The sequence below is a fragment of the Oryctolagus cuniculus genome, chromosome 8 (genome assembly GCF_964237555.1).
Source record: "Oryctolagus cuniculus chromosome 8, mOryCun1.1, whole genome shotgun sequence".
Classification (NCBI taxonomy): domain Eukaryota; kingdom Metazoa; phylum Chordata; class Mammalia; order Lagomorpha; family Leporidae; genus Oryctolagus; species Oryctolagus cuniculus.
The window spans coordinates 97,432,420-97,455,440 of NC_091439.1; the positions used below are offsets into that span (position 1 = coordinate 97,432,420).

The window sequence follows — 23,021 nt, forward strand, 5'->3', positions numbered from 1 at the left end:
AAACTTTGTCATTTAATAATTTTATTTAAAGAGATTATTTTTAGATAGCAAGTCTAATAATAGCTAATACCTTATAAAGCATTCATTGTATGCTATTCACTTTTCTCAAAATTTTGTGCATATTAATTCATATAATCTTCATTCTAACCCATTTTACATATGAGGAGACTTAGATACAGGGAAATTAAAAAACGGGTCCATTGTCATGGCACAGTGGGTTAAGCTAAACCTTGCAATATGGTATCCCATATTGGAGTGCCAATTCAAGTCCTGGTTGCTCTCCTTCTGATCCAGCTTCTTGTTAATGTGCCTAGAAAAGCAGTAGAAGGTGCTTGGGCCCCTGCTACCCATGTGGAAGACCAAAAGGAGTTCTTGGCTCCTGGCTTTAGCCTGGATCAGCCTTGGCCATTGAAGCCATCTGGAAAGTAAACCAGAGAATGGAAGATCTCTCCCCCCTCTCTCTCTCATCCCCTCTGTCATTCTGCCTTTCAGAAAAATAAATCTTTTTTTAAAAAAAAATGTTAAAAAGTGATCCCTGTTAGGAATTTGGAAAACATTATGTTGAGTGAAATAAGCCAATCCCAAAGGGAAAAATACCACTTGTTCTCCTTGATAGGTGACAACTAACTGAGCACCAAAAGGGAAACCTGTTAAAGTGAAAGGAACACTATGAGAAACAGTGACTTGATCAGCCCTCACCCTGACTGTTGATGAGCAGCTTAATATGTTATCCCTCTTAGTATTTTTTTGTTTGTTTGTTCTACTTAATACTTGTGGTTGAATACTGTAATCAATACACAATTCTTCTTAAGTGCTGAAACTTAACTGAAAAGTGATCACTGTTAAATATAAGCGTGGGAATAAGAGAGGGAAGAGATGTGCAATTCGGGACATGCTCAAGCTGACTTACCTCAAACAGTAGAGTTAGAAACATACCAGGGGATTCCAATTCAATCCCATCAAGGTGGCATGTACCAATGCCATCTCACTAGTCCCAGTGATCAATTTCTGTTCACAACTGATCGTAATGATAGGACTAAGAACCAAAGGGATCACAGAAACAAGAATAGTGTCTGCAAATACTAGCTGTTAGAATCAAAAAGGGAGCGAATGATCCAACATGGGAAGTGAGATACACAGCAGACCCATAGAATGGCAAATGTCCTAACAGCACTCTGGCCTCATAATCAGCCCTTAAGGCATGCAGATCTGGCTGAAATGCCCATGAGAGTATTTCAGGCATGGAAAGCCAAGACACTCTGGGAAAAAAAAAAAAAAAAACCTAAATGAAATATCTCTGTGAGTGAGATCCCAGTGGAAAGAATGGGTCATCAAAGAAGGAGGTACCTTTCTCTGAAGGGAGGAGAGAACTTCCACTTTGACCATGGCCTTGTCTAAATATGATCAGAGTCGGTGAACTCAGGGGGCTTTCATAGCCTTGGCAGCTCATGACAAGAGCCTAGGGTGATTACTGATGCCATAAACAAGAGTGTCAATTTGTAAAGTCAACAACAGGAGTCACTGTGCACTTACTCCTCATGTAGGATTTCTGTCCTTAGTGTGCTGTACATTGAGATCTAATGCTATAACTAGTACTCAAACAGTATTTTTCACTTTATGTTTCTGTGTGGGAGCAAACTGTTGAAATCTTTACTTAATGTATGCTAAACTGATCTTCTGTATATAAAGAGAATCGAAAATGAATCTTGATGTGAATGGAAGGGGAGAGGGAGTGGGAAAGGGAATGGTTGCGTGCGGGAGGGACGTTATGGGGGGGAAGCCATTGTAATCCATATTCTGTACTTTGGAAATTTATATTCATTAAATAAAAGTTAAAAAAAAAAAAAAGAAATTCTGAAGTGCACAAAAAAAAATGTTAAATAAAGTACCCTTGGGGCCAGTGCCGTGGCTCACTTGGTTAATCCTCTGCCTGTGGCGCCAGCATCCCATATGGGCTCCAGGTTCTAGTCCCGGTTGCTCCTCTTCCAGTCCAGCTCTCTGCTATAGCCCGAGAGGACAGTGGAGGATGGCCCAAGTGCTTGGGCCCCTGCACCTGCATGGGAGACCAGGAAGAAGCACCTGGCTCCTGGCTTCAGATCAGCACAGCGCCGGCCGTGGCAGCCATTTGAGGAGTGAACCAACAGAAGGAAGACTTTTCTCTCTGTCTATAACTGTAACTGTCAAATAAAAAAAATAAAGTACCCAAAGTCACACAGTAAAACCCTAAGGCATTCTGACTTCAGAGGCAGCTGTACTATATGGCAGGTATAGTATATACTGTGCATTAAAATGAAATTTGTGATATCATATTACATACACACACATTAGTATGTGATTCTGTTGTAAAGTTAAATTCTTCAGGTGAATTTTTCAAAAATGCTTCATCAGGGATATAAATAGGTATTATAAAAGGTATTATAATTATCTATTTTGTAAAATGTCCTTTTGAATTACAGGCAGGATAGTAATGGTGTGATAGCAGATGTTGTAATGAAATTCCGAGTCAGTAGAAACAACAATGGTGATGCAATGAAAAGAAGGGTTCAGGATGTTTTACAGCAAATGCTGAATAACTCTGGAAGCTTGGAAATAAACCCTTCAACTACGGTAACAGGCAAGTATCCTTTATACCACTTTATTTTAGTATATCTTTCAAACTTACTAATTAAAATTCACATGTTAGTTAAATGAGAGACTGACTTGTCCTTCTTTGGAAATAAATTTTATGAAAATGCATTAAAAATTAAATAGAATACGTAGCTATCTAATATAAACATTCTAAGATTTGAATAATAATTTAGTATTTGCATAATAAATTAAATCTACTAAAAAAATCATGATTAGTTATCCTTCCACCACTCCTCATGAGAGATATTGTTGTAAGAGACTTGATTTTTGGATATGCTATTGAATTGGTAAGTAGATGCTTGTGGTCACAGAACAATTTAATTAATGACTCACTTCACAGACTTCTTAATTTTCCTTTTTAACATTTATTCCGATAGAAAATTTGGAAATATTTGTGTAATTTTTGTATTGTTTGGCTTCATACTACTTTGTAAGATTCCAAAAAGTGAGAAATGGTATGACTTGTTCATTCTTCTGTCCTACCACTCAATGTCTATCAAACAATTGATAGTCAACAAATAATTGTTATGTAACTGAAAGAAATTTCTCAGGAAAGAACACTCCTCCAACTTTGTCATGTGCTACTGGCGTAATAAACTGTGATTTTGGTTGTTCTTACAGTGAACTGGCATGTACCTGTCAAGGTTATATTGGTTTTCAAAATATTCAAATGTTTTCCCATTCGTTGGTAATCACTGTATTAGGCCTACAGAGTTAGCCCTCATATCCTCCACATATTCCCATCCTCCGTCCTGGACTCCCAGCTCCTCCACCTGCAACTAAAGAGCTAATGCTTAGCTGAGCAAAGAACTCCAAGACACAGTTCCCACTGTATGGCCTGGCCATGTCTTGTCTGACTAGCTGATGCTCATGCACTAGTTTGTTAAACAGTTAATTACCTCTGATCCCATACATTAAGGAATCCTTCCCAAAGGCCTGATATTTGTTAAACACTGCACTAGACAATGTGAAGATAGAACACTATCATAAGAATGGTACCCATCTCCCAGAAACTCATAATGTACTTGAAGCAAAAGATGAATCAACACAAGATAGCAATCAAGAAGGCAGACCTGACTTAAGATAGCATATGATCAAGCAAAAGCAGTAACTACTGCAAGAATCCAGGGAAGGAGGAGACCAGAGTGTTTGGTATCACTCAGCAAAACTACATGAAGGAGAATGGACTCTGACTTTGAAAAACGAGTAGTATGTCCATATTTGAGATGAGAGAATTGCCAGAGTCCGAGAGCATGAAAAGAAGGGGCATGTAGTAAATATGATGTTTTGGCAGAACAATAAAGGGAGAGTCTTGTTGGAATGATTTGTATTGTCATCATCCTCATCATTCTCATCAATGAATTTATTTAACGAGCACTTAATATTTATAACACATAACTCTAAGTGCCTATATACATATTCCCTCTCCATTTTAATCCTTACAACTATCATATCCTATTGATACTTTTATTGTTCCCCCTTAGAAAAATTGGATAATTGCCCAGGGTCATACAGTCAGCATATGAGGAAGTCAGGATTCAAACTCAAGACTCTTATTCAAAGAGTGAAGAACAGTAGCCAGCTCTTTTAATTTTCTGCCTCCATAAAAAGGATGAATTTGTTCCACTGATGCTTGCAAAGGAAATGTAATATATAAACACTGTGAAATCTCTGATGGGAAATCACATCGTATAAATTAGTTTTAGGGAGCATGATAACCTGTTTTGAGAAGTTTATCTTAGAGGAAATAAAACGGATTTTTAATAAAAAAAAAATTTCAGGTATGAAAGGATACAACATTCATCTACATTTTCAGAAAAAAAAATAAGTCAGATGAAGTGAAGATAGATGAATAGAAAAAGCTCCAGAGTGGCAGCAGGTTACTTGCAGGTTATTTATTGGAAGGGTATTATAATGGTACAAATCTCAGTGGTTGAAAGTATAAAGTAGCAGCAAAAAAGATTTGGAGGATGGCACTAACTAAAAGGGTAGTGAAAAGACACAGACCCTGGAGACCAGTAAGATGCAGGAATGATGAACAGAGGAATCTGAAACAATTTCAGACTGCATGCTATTAGTGGAAGTGATGTCATTTTCTAAAGGAGGAAATATAAATGAAGAACAAATTTTGGAGGAGGTTTGGTCACACTGTTTGAGATGAGTATTGGACACGCAGAGAAAACCATGCTGTACACAGACGTTCAATCAGGATAAACAGACCTTCACCACCTCACACTGATGTAAGTTTCCTTTCCAGGAGCTGCCACCATTTCCCTAGGTGGAACACTTAATAGCTTTGCTGACTTTATTGCCCCACAAACATACTACACCTCCATGCATTTGAGCTCACAACATCTTCCATTTGTAATGCCTTTCCCCCCATCTGTGTGCCTGAAGATTTCCAGTTAGGTCTTCAAAACACAATGAAAATGTTATTTCCTCCAGATAGATAACTTCTGTGAATCTCTCTCAAGTAGCATTAGTTACTCTCTCCATTCTTCTTTCACTTTGTGCTTAAATTTATTTGAATGATTCCTTGATTTCTGTCTGTAAATAATGTGATGATAGTGCTCCTGTATTTTTCTGTTAAATCTACAGCACTGAGACTATTATCAGTAGAGTAATATACACACAAGGATACTTCAAAACGTTTTAAGAAAATGGAGTTAAAGGATAAGTTTATTTTTGGTGCAGTTTTTAAAATCCATGTTTAGATTTTTCATATATATTTTTCACAAACTTAATGAAGACCCTTCATATATATGATTTTGAAACTTCTTTATACCAAAATAAACTAATCTTTTAATTCCATTTTCCATGAATTTTTTGAAGTACTCTGGTATATATCTATAGCTAATAATAGCCTCCGTCACATTGTATCTCATGTACATGTTTATGTTTTCCCATCAAAACTGAATGAGAGATGAGATATATTTTTTTAAGATTTACTTATTTATTTGAAAGGCAGAGTTACAGAGGCAGAGGCAGAGAAAGAATGAGAATGAGAATGAGAATGAGAGAGAGAGAGTCTTCCATCCACTAGTTCACTCCCCAAATGGCCACAACGGTTGGAGCTGCGCTGATCTAAAGCCGGGAGCCAGGAGCTTCTTCCAGGTCTCTCACACGGGTTCAGGGGCCCAAGGATTTGGGCCCTCCTCTACTGCTTTCCCAGGCTATCGCAGAGAGCTGGACCAGAAGTAGAGCAGCCAAGACTCAAACCAGGGCCCATATGGGATGCCAACACTGCAGGAGGCGACTTTACCTGCTATGCCACGGCACCGGCCCCATAGACGAGATATCTTTTAGGTACTGGTGGGAAATTGGAGCACAAAAATCAGTGTTTATAAAAATAACTTGGGAGAAGCACAGAGATTTCTATGGTCCATGATTCAGAGATGCTTTCAACAGAAGCCTGGAAATCTGAAAACCCACACGACTCTGGCTGTCTGAATACTACTCATTAAGAAATCAAAATGAAATGATTTTCAGAGCATATGACTGATCTCATTCTCATTGTTTTAAAAATTCTAGAGATTACTGGCCAGGATACAGAAACCATCTTCACCCAACGTAAGTATTTGATTTTGTAAATAGAGTTTGGCAAAATATAAGGCATCTGAGTACTACCCTTCACATCTTTTGCCAAGAAGTGTTTGTGAAGTTGATGCCTTTATGCTGAGTGATGATTATTGAAACAAGACTCTGCTGGTTCCACTGGTTCAGGGAGTGATGCTCAAGGTTTTTCCTCTTTCCAAAAAAGGGATGAAGTAACAACAGAGTTCTACCCAGTCTGTTCTCAAGATTGGCCTCATGAAAATTTTCCTGACAGCTTTACGAAGCTTTTACTGCCCTGGTACTATGGTGGCATTTCTGTAGACTTGTAAACCATGTTTGATGACACCACTTACATGGCTTCTCCTAACCACCAGAATGGCTTGCTTAGTTGTGGTTTCAGGTTAATCATAAGGTATAGTAAAAAAAAAAAAAAATCCTGTCAGCTTGGGATCTATAATCTGAAGGGAAAATCACTATTATCCAGTGTCATCATTCTACACACTCTGAGGCAAGGCTACCAGCAACGCAATCCCTGGAATACAGTAGTTTACTTCTGTGACCACTAAAATGCAGATGGAAATTAGTTCAATGTACCTGGACAGCTGGCCTGCCTCAATACTTCAGTGATTTTACAAGAAGATGCTACCCCATGGGTGCTCTTACAAATTTAACCCATGCTTATTCTGAATGAAAACAGGCTTAAATGAATTTGTTTGGAGGATGAATCAAAGGAACCACTACTGCCTGTATATTTTCAGCAGCAGTTGGGTCACCCCTCCACCTGGAGAACTGGCGAGAAAAATACCTTGGGTGCTTGTGCTTTCAGGTGGTTCCCTACTGAAGCAGAGCACTCCTTGAGAGCCAAACCCCCAATAGAAAGTGTTGGCAGTGATCACCTCTAACTTCTAAACAAGAGAAAAACATCATGAAAACAGGTGTTGAGAGGATTTAGGGTTGGGTGAAGGGTCCATCCCAGCCCATACTGGCTCTGGCCTTTGGCGTGTTCATGGGCTTTTTACGACATTTAAATAAACCTCATTTAGGTGTCAGAAACCCTCAGTCCCATTCCAGAATATTCTGTGGCCTTAGAGCAACTGTATTACAATGGTATTTTTGATCGCACAGTCAATTCTGGAGGTGGGCTGGCAGTTCTATGATGAACTGCAATACCACTAAGGAGTCTTCTTGACTTGTTTCCTGGCATGGAACTGAGAGTCAACATTTCCAACAAGCTCCCAGGAGGTGTACAAGGTGTACATGCTGCAAGCCCACAGATCACCCTCTGAATACCAAGGCTATGGAGAAGACCAAGGAGTCTGTGGCCTAAGCTGGCACATCCAACCCTGACCTATGTTAACCCCGACTCATGAGAAATTCTAGAAAACTCTGAAGCTGTTTTAAAATTTGAAGTCCACATGCCAAATAAACTCAGAAATGTTCTCTAAAAATCAGTCTATAGGCAATAGCAGTCATAAGTATAACCTAAAAATATAATGATCACACTTTTGGAAAATCTCACATACCCTGGAGAAGAGTACATCAGAGACTTAAAAGTCATCCGTGGTGGGGAAATTGCAGAATCTCACAAATGTGAATGAATCTCCATGTTCTCTCCATGCTAAAGCTGTTATTACTCTTTATCGCAATAGAATGTGGGGCCCGTCCAGACCTAATAACATTGTCTGAAGAGAGAATCATTGGAGGCACCCAGGCTGAGGAGGGAGACTGGCCCTGGCAAGTCAGTCTCCAGCTCAACAACGCTCACCACTGTGGAGGCATTTTGATCAGTAACACGTGGATCCTGACAGCAGCTCACTGCTTCCGGAGGTGAGGCCACTGCTTGCTACCATCTGAGAATGGTTAGGACAGACAAGTGCATAAAGATCCCACCCAAAACCCCCAGGACTGAATATAATTCGATGGGGTCAGAAAAAAACCCATTGCAAAAAAAATGGGTCTTTTCTTTTTATTCAAGAGTGTAAAAACCCTTTCCTTTAGCTTGCTCATTTTCTTATATTTCACCCCTTGAGATGACAGCATATGTCATGACAAGACAAAAAGATTTATAGGACAGAATGTTTCCTTTAAGTCCTGTCTATGAAATCTTAGGAAACTTACTGAATCTCCATATACCTATTTTTTTCCAAATTAGGGACAATGTTATTACCTAAGCAAGAACTTCAAAAACTTCTTGAAAAAATGAATGTAAAAGATAATTCTATTTTGGGGCAAAAATAGTTTTTGAGATCCATGCAATTTTTCATTATGAACACCTTCCATGAAATTTTTGAAGACCCCTGTATGCAACAGATTTCAAATATTTTGCAATGAAATAAACCTATCATTAAATCCCATTTTCCATGAACTTTTGAAGTAACCTCATGTGTCTTGGTGTTATTGACAGAAGTAAGTACACTAATGTAAATATATGTTCAGTGTGAACAAAAATGAATTGTTGTGGAAGATTTGTATATGACATCATGGAAGCTGCTAAATAGGCTGACGGCTGATCTAGAGTCTGCCCACTTGCCACTGTTATTTGCTCAAAAAGCTGTTGAATAGCTATGATGAACACAGTATTGTATATTACAAAAGTTACTAATATAAATAAAACGCCACCCTAGCCTACTTTCAGGGAATGTACATTCTAAAGTTGGAGGCAGAATACACAGCAAACGATCATTTATATAAAGTAGCATAAACAAAATGAATTCAGGCAACTTACAAGCATTCTTTATGGACGTGACTAATGACTATTACTAACACTAGGATGATAAGCTGCCCATGGAGATCAGGTTGCATTAACCAGTCCCACTGGTAAAAAGAAAAGGCCATACTTTTTGTAACAGAAGAACTTTAGACATAAGCATGATTAAGCCTTACTGGTTTCTGATCTATCTTATTATTGGAGCATCCTAGTCTCCACCAATTTTTGGGTACTAAACTCAAGAAGTTAACCCAGAAAGATGATACTGAACTCACGTGTGCCCCAACCATAGCCACTGTCTTCTCAGATTCTTTCAATAATCCATCACCATCCAAAATCCAACCTCTTTGTCACATACTGAAAGCTTCCATAGTGAAATGAATCCAAAGTCATTTTTCAAAATTTTGGCTTTAGCCAGGATAATATTACCTCTTTCCTTGGAGTCTGCCTACACTCTTCACCTGCTCAATCTGCTGCTTCCCCTGAAATATTAATATCCTTTCCAAATCTCCATTTCTTCCTCTTGGAATATTGTAAAATCTTCACAGGTTCTAAGTGCTTTTCAGGTTTGAAGGCACCACCTTATAATACAGTGCCTATCACAAAACTGTTTGTTAAAGTAAGAGGGACTAAAGGTTAACAAAATGAGTGTACAGTTTCTGAACCAAAGTTTTAAGAAAACCCAAATGATTCTAAGTCTTTCTTATGGCTGTCTTATAATTCAATATTTTATAGGCAGTGAATAAATTTGAAATTTATCATAAAATATACTGTTGGGATTATGCACTTTCTGATTTAGACTAAGAAGTTTATTGCTGTATCATAGATAATACAAGAAACAACATTCACAAATATATTTTGACCTTCATTGACACCTGAAATACCTAAGTACAAGGATGGCACCAATTTATTTTGATCATACTCTTCGTGTGGGAAGCAAAAATGCAAATTCTTGGACTTGGAAGGCCCTTACGATGACCAAGAATACAATATCAATAATACTGGATTCTAAGCACTAATCCTAACCACCAAAGGCTAAGTGAAGGATGACAATATAATGAAAGCCAAAATTATAAATATCATCAACAATTACTAAAGAAACCCAAGGGTGCCGGATTCTGTCCCAGTTTCTCCTCTTCCAGTCCAGCTCTTTGCTGTGGCCCAGGAGTGCAGTGGAGGATGTCCCCTTGGGCCCTGCACCTGCATGGGAGACCAGGAGAAAGCACCTGGCTCCTGGCTCCGGATCAGCACAGCGCGCTGGCTGCAACACGCCAGCCATAGTGGCCACTTGAGGGGGTGAACCAACAGAAAAAGGAAGACCTTTCTCTCTGTCTCTCTCTCTCTCACTGTCTAACTCTGCCTGTTAAAAAAAAAGAAAGAAAGAAAGAAAAAGAAACCCATGAAACATCTTTGAATTTTGCCACCACAAATCCTTCTAATTATTACCATTTTTGAGCCATTAGAGCTGACAGACTACGTGATCAATTTATTGGCATCCTCACTCAAGATCTACCCGTCATTGAGAACCATCAATGAGGATTTGTTTAGGGCATTACCAGCCTACATTAAGAGCCACAGAAGTGATGTTGCCCTATATAAAGAATTATTGAATTGTCACCTCCTCTATGAAGCCTTCCCTGATATTTTTATCTCTCCCTTGTGTTCCCACAGAAATTTGCTTATCTGTTTTTCACAGTACTACTTATGGTTTAGGTTAGTTCTCTTGTCTCCATCAGCTTCGTCCACTAGTGTACTGAACTCCTCAAGGATAAAGACCATAAATATTTTTATTTTTATTTCCAGAGACTCATACTGTTCCTTACACAAAGTAGACATGTAGTGATGGCTTGTTGAACTATAATTAATGAATGTATTAGCTACCTTTATTGATGGCTTTGTGCCAAGCACTGTACCTGACATACTTCACTTGTCTCATTAGTATTTACAGTAGAGTTGAGAGGACACCATCAATCATATTTTACACATAAATAAACCCAGAATCAGAGATGTTAAATTAATGGGGCATAAATAACATTGCTAATATGTGTCTTGGTAAAAATTTAAATGTAAATCAAACTGGTTCCATAATCATGCTTTTACTCATTTGCTACCAGGAAGGAAAGGAAGAAAAAAGGGAGGGGGAGGAGAGGAAAAATGAGACAGAGGGAGGGAGAAAATGTCTTTAAGGGTATATCATCATATTCTTATAATTGTTTTTTAAAAAAGGAAAGAAAAACAAATAAATGAAACACCTAGGGGGAAAAAACATGCATTCACTCAGAAAAAAAAAAGAAGTTGAGTGTGAAAGTCATGCATTTGCTTTTTAAATATTTTTCATAATTTTTAACTAGAGTTCAAACTTCCAGAAGTTCCTATACCTATAAAATTATTTCCTAAGCATATATTTTTTATTTTTTATATAACACTAACTTAACTATCTAAGATCCATGAAACTCTTAAATTATTTGGTTGCATTTTGTTTTATTCAACCTTACAAGCAATGCTAAGTTAATCAGCCCTCCAGTTCACAGTGTCTTATTTTTTTTTAACTTTTATTTAACAAATATAAATTTCCAAATTACAGCTTATGGATTATAGTGGCTTTTCCTCCCCATAACTTCCTTCCCACCTGCAACCCTCCCCTCTCCCACTCCCTCTCCCCTTCCATTCACATCAAGATTCATTTTCAATTATCTTTATATACAGAAGATCAGTTTAGTATATATTAAGTAAAAATTTCAACAGTTTGCACCCACACAGAAACACAAAGTGTAAAGTACTGTTTGAGTACTAGTTATAGCATTAATTCACATTGTACAACACATTAAGGACAGAGATCCTACATGAGGAGTAAGTGCACAGTGACTCCTGTTGTTGACTTAACAAATTGACACTCTTGTTTATGGCATCAGTAATCACCCTAGGCTCTTGTCATGAGATGCCAAGGCTATGGAAGCCTTTTGAGTTTGCCGACTCCGTCTTATTTAGACAAGGTCATAGTCAAAGTGGAAGTTCTCTCCTCTCTTCAGAGAAAGGTACCTCCTTCTTTGATGGCCTGTTCTTTCCACTGGGATCTCACTCACAGAGATCTTTCATTTAGGTTTTTGGTTTTTTTTGTTTTTTTGTTTTTTGTTTTTTTTGTTTTTTGCCACAGTGTCTTGGCTTTCCATGCCTAGAATACTCTCATGGGCTCTTCAGCCAGATCTGAATGCCTTAAGGTCTGATTCTGAGGCCAGAGTGCTGTTTAGGACACTTGCCATTCTATGAGTCTGCTGTGTATCCTGCTTCCCATGTTGGATCATTCTCTCCTTTTTAATTCTATCAGTTAGTATTAGCAGCATAGTGTCTTATTTTCATCAGCCTATATGAGGTCTGTTTCTCATTTTATATTTTTCTCTTGCTGTTCCTGTATCCCACTCCTATCGCCTTCTTCAGGTCTCATGCTAACGATATACTCAAATTTGAAATATGTGTTTAAATATACATGTGCCTGAGAACAGGTGTTTGGTTTACAATTAAGATGCTAGTTAAATGTTTGTCCCATTATCAGAGTACCAAAATTTGATACCTGGCTACTGACTGTAACTCCAGTTTCTTGCTAAATACAGACCCTGGGAAGCATCAGTGATGGCACAAGTAGTTGAGTTCCAGCCAACCACATGGGACACCTGGATTGAGTTCCCAGCTTCTGGCTTCAGCCTAGCTCTGTCCTGAATATTGCAGGCATTTGAGAAGTGAACCTGCAGATCAGAGCTCTCTGGCTTACTCACCCTCTTTCTCTGTCCCCCTCCCTCCATCCCATCTTACCTCCCGTTCCTTCTCTGTGTATGTCTTTGTCTCTCTCTCACACAACACAAATAAACAAATAATATATATGTATACATGTACCTTAAAAACCCACAGTGCTGGTTTTTGTGTGCATATACTATTTATGAGAGTAGCATTGAGTATGAGTCTCATATCATTTTTTACTATTTTCACTCAATCCTGGGAATTTGTATTTGGCTCACTGCTGCATAGAATGCCGTAGTATGCACCCACCTTATTTCCTTCTTCCAGCTACACTGTTACGAAGAACTCACATGTTGTCATATTCATACACACATACACATACAGAAATCTAAATAGACATATTTCTATAAACTTTCAAGAATTTCTCTGAGATATGTACCCAGAAATGTGCATGCCATCTGGTAAATGTATCAGAATCCTTTCTAGAGGTTTACATCTCCATCAGTAATTCTAGAGTTCCAATTTCCCTTTTCATCAATACTTGTGTTATTCTTCTGTTTAATGTTTGTCACACATATAAATATGCATTAGTAGCTCACTGTTGTAATTTCTCCTTTTCAATTCCTAGTCCATCAGGGTATCTTCAAAGATATTTCAGAGATGTTTGGAATTCCCCTTCTACAAATTGTCTACTAACATTCTTTGTTTATTTTATAATAATTTTCTCTTCCCTTTGGTGGTTTATAGACATTTTGTGTATTTTCTAGAAAAATATAGATATTACACATTGCCAACATTTTCTCATGGTTTCTCAACCAGCTGGTAACCTAATCTATGGTGTGCTTAATTTTAATTTAATTCATCCTTTTTTAACCTTATGGTGTGTGTTATGGGAGGTTAGCCAAAAATTCCAATCTCTACATCACGAAGATAATTTCCTATATTTTTTTGACAGGCAGAGTTAGACAGTGAGAGAGAGACAGAGAGAAAGGTCTTCCTTTTCCGTTGGTTCACCCCCCAAATGGCTGCTATGGCCAGCGCGCTGTGGCCAGTGCTGCGCCGATCCGAAGCCAGGAGCCAGGTGCTTCCTCCTGGTCTCCCATGCGGGTGCAGGGCCCAAGGTCCTGAGCCATCCTCCACTACACTCCCGGGCCACAGCAGAGAGCTGGACTGGAAGAGGAGCAACCAGGAAAGAATCCGGCGCCCCAACCGGGACTAGAACCCAGGGTACCAGGACTAGAACCCGAGGTGCTGGTGCTGCAGGTGGAGAATTAGCCAAGTGAGCTGGGGTGCTGGCCTAATTTCCTATGTTTTGATGGTAATGCTGTCTCCTGCGTGCCTGCTCTCTCTCTTCACTCTCTCCATACATATGTGTGTATACACATATATAAATACATATGCATACACACATTCATAAATACTAAAACTTTAACAGGCATCACATTTAGAACAGAAAAACCTTTCATCCATTATTAATACAAGGACATCCCATCACTACTATTTAAATGGAACTTCTGGCTCATGGCACAAAAAAAGGAAAAAAAAAACAAGATTGAAAGGAATGATTTAAAGCTAAAATGGTCATTATTTTAGACTTATTAGCTGTCCGGATGGGAGAGGTAGAAAAGGAAGAAATCAAAGAGAAGATTCATGTTATGCTAGCTGTCAACAAAGTACCAGAATATCCAAATTAGCATAGAAAAATACCAATATATTCATCACTTCAAGATTTTTTTCCTAAACTCTCTGTTTCTTTAGATGAATTACTATTGATTCTACTAACAAGAAGCTAGACTCCTTTAATAGCTGATAATGTAATGACATTTAGCAAAGAGATGTTGATCAAATAGTTCCTACATAGCGGTGGGAGATAGAAAACACAAGATCCAAATATTTGAAATGCTCACAAATTTCCTCTTCAAATAGCATGTTTTCATATTTTTTTAGCTACTCTGATCCTCGTCAATGGACTGCCACCTTTGGTATTTCCACAGCAGTTTCTAGACAGAGAATGAGAATAAGGACAATTTTAGTCCATAACAATTATAGATCTGCAACGCATGAAAATGATATTGCAGCTGTGCAACTTGAAGGAGCTATCACATTTACAAGAAACATCCATAGTGTGTGTCTCCCAGAGGCCACTCAGAACATTACACCTGGTTCTTCAGCTTATGTAACAGGATGGGGGTCTCTAGAATATGGTGGTAAGTGTCTCAGTAAAAAAAAAAAAAAAAAAAAAAAAAAAAAAAAAAAAAAAAAAATTAACAACAATAAACTCTCCTGTTATGTGTGATTCTCTAATTTTTAAATTGAGGAAACACCTGGAGAAGTTCTATAGATAGACCTAGCCTATATTCTATACATTCTATCAGCCTAAGCCCTGGCTAGCACTGAGTTTCTTCAGGAAACAAAGCATTATCCTAAGTATGGGGAATTTGCAAACATAGTAATGGGGAAATGTAAAGGCAGGTGATGAAAAATGTGAGTTTTTAATAGGATGTTTTTTAAAGGATGTAAATGGCTTCCCCATAAAGAAAGGGAACAAAAAGAATTTGGATGTTATATTCTCTAAGGTCTCTAATAGCCCTTAAAAGTATTAACCACCTTTTAAGGTATTCTGGGGTAAAATAAATCCTGCTTCCTTGGCAAGAAGCTCCATGTGTACACAAGCATTGCTCATATTTGTTTAATTAAGGAATAAAATAGAAATTAAGAAGAGGTAAGATGAAAGTAAAGGGGAAAATAAGAATATCAGCCAGGGAATGAAAGGATGGCATCCACAATTTCACTGGGATTTTACTCATGTTATAAATTGTCTCCCCAAGAAATAACGCAAAGCTTTAATTACCCTACAAAGTGTTTCACTGTGTTCTTTAGCCACAAGGTAACTTGATATAACAGATATAAATTGTGATAGTTGTGGAAAAGTATAACAGTGCTATTTTGAGCACTGCTAGTTATTTAGGCTTGAAATCAGACTGCTATCTCTTTTGCTGTGAGATTAAATGTTAATCAATATGTATTTTCCTAATCTAAAGTCAATCAGTAGATAACTTAAATGCTATTAGCTGATTTAAGATATACATATATATATATATATATATATTTGTTTTCTCTAATGGACTAAGAGATTCTCTATCACAGAACTACTACAAAAAAGAAATAAGAAAAACTATTCTGTCTAAAGGGGTTAACCTTCTCTCCTATGGGAAGCTTGGCTGGGAAGAAACACCTATGTATATTTTTAGGAGCCTTCCTTGCCAAACAAAAATAGCTCTTGCAGTACATTTATTCTTCCTCCAATTCAGCTTGGAGTCATTAACCTACATACACTGAAGTCAGTTTTTTTTTTTTTTTCCTGCTTTTATACTAAATAGGCAACACGGTTACCTATCTACAGCAAGGACGGGTCAGAATAATAAGTAATGAAGTATGTAACGCACCAGCGAGTTACAATGGCGCTGTCTTGCCTACAATGGTGTGTGCAGGATTATCTCAAGGAGGAGTGGACGCATGCCAGGTAAGACAATCGTACCAATGCAATCATCTGAGAAATTGACAAGCACTCACTATGTCATATTCTGTTACAGCACACAATCCTCATTCTCTCAAAATTTATGACCTAGATTTTACAGACAAAATTTTTTATGACATTTATCTACAAAGGCTTAAATAAAACACTATTGCACAGTATCATGAATATAATTAATAATAGAGTATTACATATTTCAGAAATGCTGAGAATAAACTTCAAATGCTTTCATTACCAAAAATGTGAAATATTTGACATGATGGACATGTTTTTTTACATTGTATTCCTAAATCAGAACCTCATTTCCTATCCCAAAGAGTATACAATTAGTGTCAAATTATAATTGACATAATTAATAAATATTCATCTAAGAGTCATATAGACAAGTTAATTTTCGATGTAAATAACACTTGAAGCACCCCAAAGGTAGAAAATTCATACAAAATTTTGTTATTTGAGTTCCAACAGTTCCTACAATTGTTTAATAGCAAAAGTGGAGGGGAAAACAAAATAAATAACTATTTACATATAGCATATAAATTTTAACCAAATATACAAAAGAAAACAAAAATAAGAAATTCTCACTTAATGTCACTATAATAAAACTTTAATACTAAGATTTTTAATTATGTTATCAGAACATAATTGATATGTTTTAATATATTTTATTCATATGTCTGAAATCCAACCACATATAGTAATAGAAACAACTACTTTGTGTCAGAAGTTAAATATTTTTTATCTTAGAATTAAGAAAAACCAGTCTGCTATCATTTTCCCGAGTGAATTTTAGACAGAAAGATATGATTTATTTTTTCCATCAAATGTTACTGACCTTCATATTTAGCATTCATAGTCTTTGAAAAGTGACTATGAAGTAATATTTAGGCTTATGCCCAGACCTCAATTCATGAGCTCTTTCCCCAAAATTAAACATTTTGATCAGCTGTAAATTGTGTGTAAATGGAGATTTGTTTCTCAATTTTCAAAATATCATTAATTACCCATGTAAGCATGTGTTCCATTAAGTGCAGACGTCCCTGTTGTAGGGAGAAGGAACAGTTCTTGCTTGCTTCCTGCTTCTCTTTTACTGCTAGCCCAGGAACAGCAAATTCTCATGTTTGATAATAGTTTTCCAGAGAATTCACCCATTGAATAGGCAACATACTTTCACACAGACAATTGCAGATCTACTGAGAACATGAATTAGAACTGACCTAAGGACATACATGAAATTTCAAAGGATGAAATTCACTCCCTTATAATGACCCTTACCTTCTTCATATACATATATTTTTTTCCATCAAGCCCAGCTCAAACCATAACTCATAACAAAACCCTCCCAATATATTCTACTGCATACCTCATTGGTTTTCAGTTGAAACATTATAATGTGTAGTTTGTCTAAAAAGAAATAGCACTACACATAAGAGCTTTTAAGAATCTCTTCATTTCTGTTCAGTCCTACATTCATCTGCACTTTTATTCATTCAAATAAATTGTGCTAATTACTTTAAATGCACTAGACACTATACTAGCACGACAAGGCATTTCCTGTACTCAGCAAGTCTGTGGTCTACAAGAAAGGACACATGCTCAAATATCTGCATTCAGAAAGCAAAGCTGCCAGGTACAGGAAAAATCACCTGGTCTTCTTAGTTTAACATTTTCCTGCTCATTCCTGATAACAGATTATACAGGAAAAAAAAATGTTGGTATGGGAAAAGGGGGGTGTGAAACACAACAATGGGGAAATACTGAGAACTGCATCATCTAAAGGAGACAGATGTCAATCAGTTGCATGCAGTACTCGCCATGCAAGTTGGTGATTCACACACTGACTTTTCTCCCCATCTAGACAGGTAATTTCACAGGTGTGGAAGAGCTAGCTACTAAGAGCAGTCAAATGAATAGCTAACTATTCTAGATGCACACTTAGTAATAATAGCTGACTTTTATTAGTACTGACTGTACTCAAAAGTGTTTTGTGTATTGAATTCATTTAAACTCGTAAAAACATTATCTACTAATGAGGAAATTGAGTCACAGAGAACTCCTAAATAGCTCACTGCAGTTCATGTACGTGGTAACTGGAGGATTTGAACCCAGGCAATCTAGTGCCAGAACCCACAGATTTAACCCATAGTATAGTGTGTAAGACAGTAATTTGGCCTCCCAAACTAGATGATTATATTCACAAACATTTGTTGGCTGTAGATTGGCTTGTAACTATCTCACAAGGAATATTTTACTTACTGCTGTATAAATTTCTTCTCAATCACTCACCAAATGAATGCTTTCCAAAGGTACACCATGTATCAGGCACCATGCAGAGTCCAAAGGATAGGAGGATAGGTGAGACTTCTAGAAATTCATTCATTCAACAAATACTGCCCACATGGTAGACTTGGATGAGTTTCAGGCTCCTGGCTTTAGCATGGCCCATCTCAACTGTCGTTGCCATTCAGAGAATGAACCAATGAATGAAGATCCCTTTCTCTCTCTCCCTCTCTCTCTCTCTCTCTCTCTCTCAGTGTGTGTGTGTGTGTCTGTGTCACTCTGCTTTTCAAATAAATTAATTAAATCTTTTAAAAAAATTATACTTCTTTAGCATCTTCAGTGGGCTAGAAGTGTAAGCTACATCAGTGTCCAGAACATGTGTGCTCCCTCCCCTGATGGCCCCTACAGGACAGCTGGGAAAACAAACACTGAACAAGACTGTAAATGCAATGAATGTTGCAGAGACATGCAGCTGCTACAATGACAGGAGCTGACTGGTGGGGATAAGTTCAAACAGGCACCTAAACATTCTTTCATGAAATAATGAAGAAGCAGTGACAGAGATAGACACAGGATGTGGGAACACAATGAAAAATTAATTGAGCCCAAAACTGGAGGTAAAAGCAAGGAGGAAAAGAGGTGGTCAGAGACAGTTCCCTGAAGGAGGTGACGTGGATGGCAGTACCTCAGGGAAGTTTGGGACATGTGCTTCTCATGTTCCTCCCAGACTTGTCAAGGAAGCAACTTGTACACATGGAGGATTTCCATAGTTTTGCACGATTCAGTATAACATTTCAAAAGGCAATAGCTGACATTATTGACAGGATGGATGTGACTTCTACTGCCATAGAAGTAAACTCAGTGCTTCGAGGTTGTCTTTGCTCTTGAATAATCAGTCCATCTGTTTTTCCTAGGGTGACTCTGGTGGCCCACTGGTACAAGAAGACTCGCGCCGGCTTTGGTTCGTTGTGGGCATTGTAAGCTGGGGCTATCAGTGTGGCCTGCCTGACAAACCAGGAGTGTACACACGAGTGACAGCCTACCGTGACTGGATTAGAGAACAAACCGGGATCTAGCTGGATAAATGCACCTCTGCTGCAAAGCCAGTTCGCAACTGAGCCTGTCAAAAAATCCCAAGCTTTAATTCTCCGCTGAAAAAGAAACAGGAAGTGTCCTATTTTCACATCCTGTCACATACATGTGGTTTAACGAACACTATTTAATCTCTCTTTACTATTTGGATTTTATATTTCCTCAAGAAAAACATAAGAATGTTGCAAAATACTGTTGCTGATAGGGAAAACAGATTTAACTAGTTACAGAGTTACAAATTGTATTACAGTTGTGCTAATGCTAGTAGTGAGGAAACCAGTCCCCTGGAGGGCGTTCAGTAGGGGCAGCCTGAGGGGTCTCCTCTGAGGAGGTGCCCCCGGAAGCTGACAAGTCAATAAAGCGTACAAAATTGCCAAAGAAGTGTGAACCATATTCAAGACTCAAAAAGGACAGTGTGAGGTGAGAAAAAAAAGTTCTATTTATTTAAGATTTCTGGCTATCCAACAATTTATAGGAAATATGATTTCTAACATTAACAATATGAAAGCATGGTATGGTCCCATAGCAATCTTTTTTATCCTGTACAAACATGCTCTGGCAGGAACTGATGAATATCAGAAATTTAAGATCAAAGCTAAACGAGTTCACTCCTCAACTGAGACCAAAAAACACTGTTCTCATGCTGACTTCTACCAAAAAGATCTTTTATCTAAAGTTCCATCCTCCATAGAGAAGCTGAGAAAATACACATATAACTTTCTCAGGAAACTTGCAATTACATAGTGCTTTGTAACAACTAAATAATAGAAATTTTAAAAGCTGAAGATTTGACCATCAGGAAGAATTTCCGACTACCAACTTTCCACCACTGGTAGTTTTGAAAGTAAAAGGAATCCTCAATAGCAAAAGCTAAGTAATGAATTAAAGTGAAAGAAGAACGATGAGGAGGAGTTTATTTGAAAAGAGAAATATTAAATAGCTTAATGTCAATAAAACTATCTTGGAGAGAGATGGATTCTTTATTATGTCTATCTATCTCTCTATAACTCTCTATTTCTATCACTATCTATCTCTATTTGTCTCACACACACCCAAACACTCCACCAAAGAGCATAAATTAAAGAAAATCCATTAAAATTTAGAAACATAGCAATCTATATTGTCTGAATCACCAATGTTACTGAGTTTGATGGGCTTTGAGTACACCCAAGCATGGTTACTCATGATCATCAATGCCATCCCAAAATTATCTCAACCTCTGAGTATCCTAACAGTTCCAGGCATTGTGATGAAAATTTCCTGCATTTCCCGATATGAAATTGTGATGAGATCTACATTAAATACATTTACTTTTAAAGAAAATGAGTATCCAAGTCTCTGTGAAATGTATAAACAAATCTCTGGTACACCTGACTTCAAATAAACTCTTTAACAATCTTTCCCCTGACTAATTATTTATGGAAGTTACAGTTTCTCAAGGACAATCCAAAGCAATTCATGTAATTGGTTCTCCAGTAAGAGAATTGCCAGCTAGACTCGAAAGGTGTGGTGCTTTCTGCTGCCTTATAATCAAGTCTACAACTAAGGCAAGTGTCCAGCTTGGCACTCCCTGGGTGCACCCTAGGAGGACAACATTAGACTTGCAATTTAGAGTAAGCCTCAAGGGAGTTCAGAATGTCTGTGAATGGGTGTGTTTGTGTGAGTAGGCACGTGTCCTCACATCATTACAGACATATTTGTGAAAAATCTACATAAAACAATGTTTACTTAGCAGAAAATAGAGCAAATTCAATTATTTATTGAAAACAATATAGTTATTCAGCAAAGTATAAAGAAATATCTGAAAACCAGAGAAACATTTAAGAACTTTTCTAATATATATGAATAGACTCCATTTTCCAGAAACCTAAGTGACTTCATGAAAATAAAAACTATTTTCAGAGGAGTGGTGGTCTGTAACCTTTCATGCCTTCAAAAATCATTTTGGAAACTCTAACAGAAACTTTCCAGAGCCAACCCTAATTCAGAAAACTATTAATACCAGAGAGAATCCAACATAATGGATGGAGTGCTTAAAAAAACTGTGACATTTATTACAGGATAACAAAAGAAGGAAGAGGGTCACAAAAGACTACTGTGAACTATATTTACCCTATAATATAATCAAAAGTGAATCTCTTCCAAAGCATCAATTTGTCATGAACTATAATAATTATTCTGTGGTTACAGAAAAGGGAGAGAAAGTCTTCTCAGATTATAAATCTAAATCTTTCATAGGCTATAGCTCACTTCCTTTTTTGCCAATTTTGACAAGTTTGAAATGATTCAAAGAGACCCAAATAGATTATTCTTTTTTTCTTTATCTGACTACATATGCCAAACTTCAATACCCAGTCCTTTCAATTTCTAAAGATTTGGTGTGATTCATATACCATGGGGAAAATAGGTCATTTCCCCCGTATCTCTGGTGGTTCATTTCCAAAAGAAGCAGTTACCTAGTGAAGGAAGAGATCTTTTTCAGGAAGATTTTTAGGCAAAATCTGGATGATCACCTGCAGAAATGTTTTGAAAAATTTCTGCATTCAGTTGAACTTAAATATCAGATCATGGAGCCAGAGTCGTGGCATATTGGGTAAAGCCGCTGACTGTGATTACAGCATACCATATGGCCAACAATTTGAGCCCCAGGTGCTCTACTTCCAGTCCAGCTCCTTGCTAATGTGCCTGATAAAGCAGAAAAAGATTGCCCAAATACTTGTGTCTCTGCAACCACGTGGGCAACCTGGAAAAAGCTAATAGCTCCTAGCTTCAGTCTGGCCCAGTGCTGACTGTTGCAGCCATTTGGGAAGTGAGTAAGTGGATGGAATCTCTCTCTCTCTCTCTCTCTCTTCTTTCTTTCTCTGTGTGTGTGTCTGAGTGTGTGTGTCTTTCTCTCTGTAACTCTTTCAAATAAATCACTAAATATTTTTGAAAAATCATAAATCAAAGTCCATTCTGAGTCTAAAATGCTACCCATATATAATTTTCAGAAGGATAAGATTTCTGCAAGATAGAGGAACTTCAGAGTATTGAGGGCATTTGTTTGTCCATTTGTTTAATCTGGTGCTAAAATAAAATAAATTATGAAAATAAATCAAATCAATCAGAATTTGAATTAAGTAACAATGCATTTTGGAGAAAAAGACAACCGAATTAAATTGAGGGTATTTTCCAGAGTTACCCATCTATTTAATCAACTACCATTCATAAAAACGCACTTGAAATGAAATTCCAGTGCAATAAAAATAAAAGAAGATTTTTTTCCTGAAAAACTCATCCAACTATCCATTCTCTTTTTAGTTATCAATAATGTTTTTAGCACTTAACCATGTGACAGGCACTATTTTAGGTTGGTCAAACTGAGTTTTATGAAACAGCAGGCTAAGCAAAGGAAAAGGCAAGTGTCAAAGTCTTCAGGTGTCTACAAATTGAGTGAGTTTAGTAAACAGTAACAAGACAATGTGTCCGAGGCAAAATTAATCAAGGAAAAAC

The 23,021-nt window shown here is 37.4% G+C and overlaps 1 protein-coding gene across 1 annotated transcript in view; it reads left to right on the forward strand.

Moving 5' to 3' along the window:
* TMPRSS11D (transmembrane serine protease 11D) overlaps nucleotides 1-20,930 on the forward strand; it is a 66,680-nt gene extending 45,750 nt beyond the window's left edge. Inside the window, exons 5-10 of the mRNA XM_017347526.3 lie at nucleotides 2,457-2,614; nucleotides 6,160-6,198; nucleotides 7,833-8,010; nucleotides 14,570-14,829; nucleotides 16,003-16,145; nucleotides 19,352-20,930. Of these exons, the coding sequence (XP_017203015.1) occupies nucleotides 2,457-2,614; nucleotides 6,160-6,198; nucleotides 7,833-8,010; nucleotides 14,570-14,829; nucleotides 16,003-16,145; nucleotides 19,352-19,513 (940 nt within the window). The 3' untranslated portion in view covers nucleotides 19,514-20,930. The remainder of the gene's footprint in view (nucleotides 1-2,456; nucleotides 2,615-6,159; nucleotides 6,199-7,832; nucleotides 8,011-14,569; nucleotides 14,830-16,002; nucleotides 16,146-19,351) is intronic.
* Nucleotides 20,931-23,021: the final 2,091 nt, after the last annotated feature.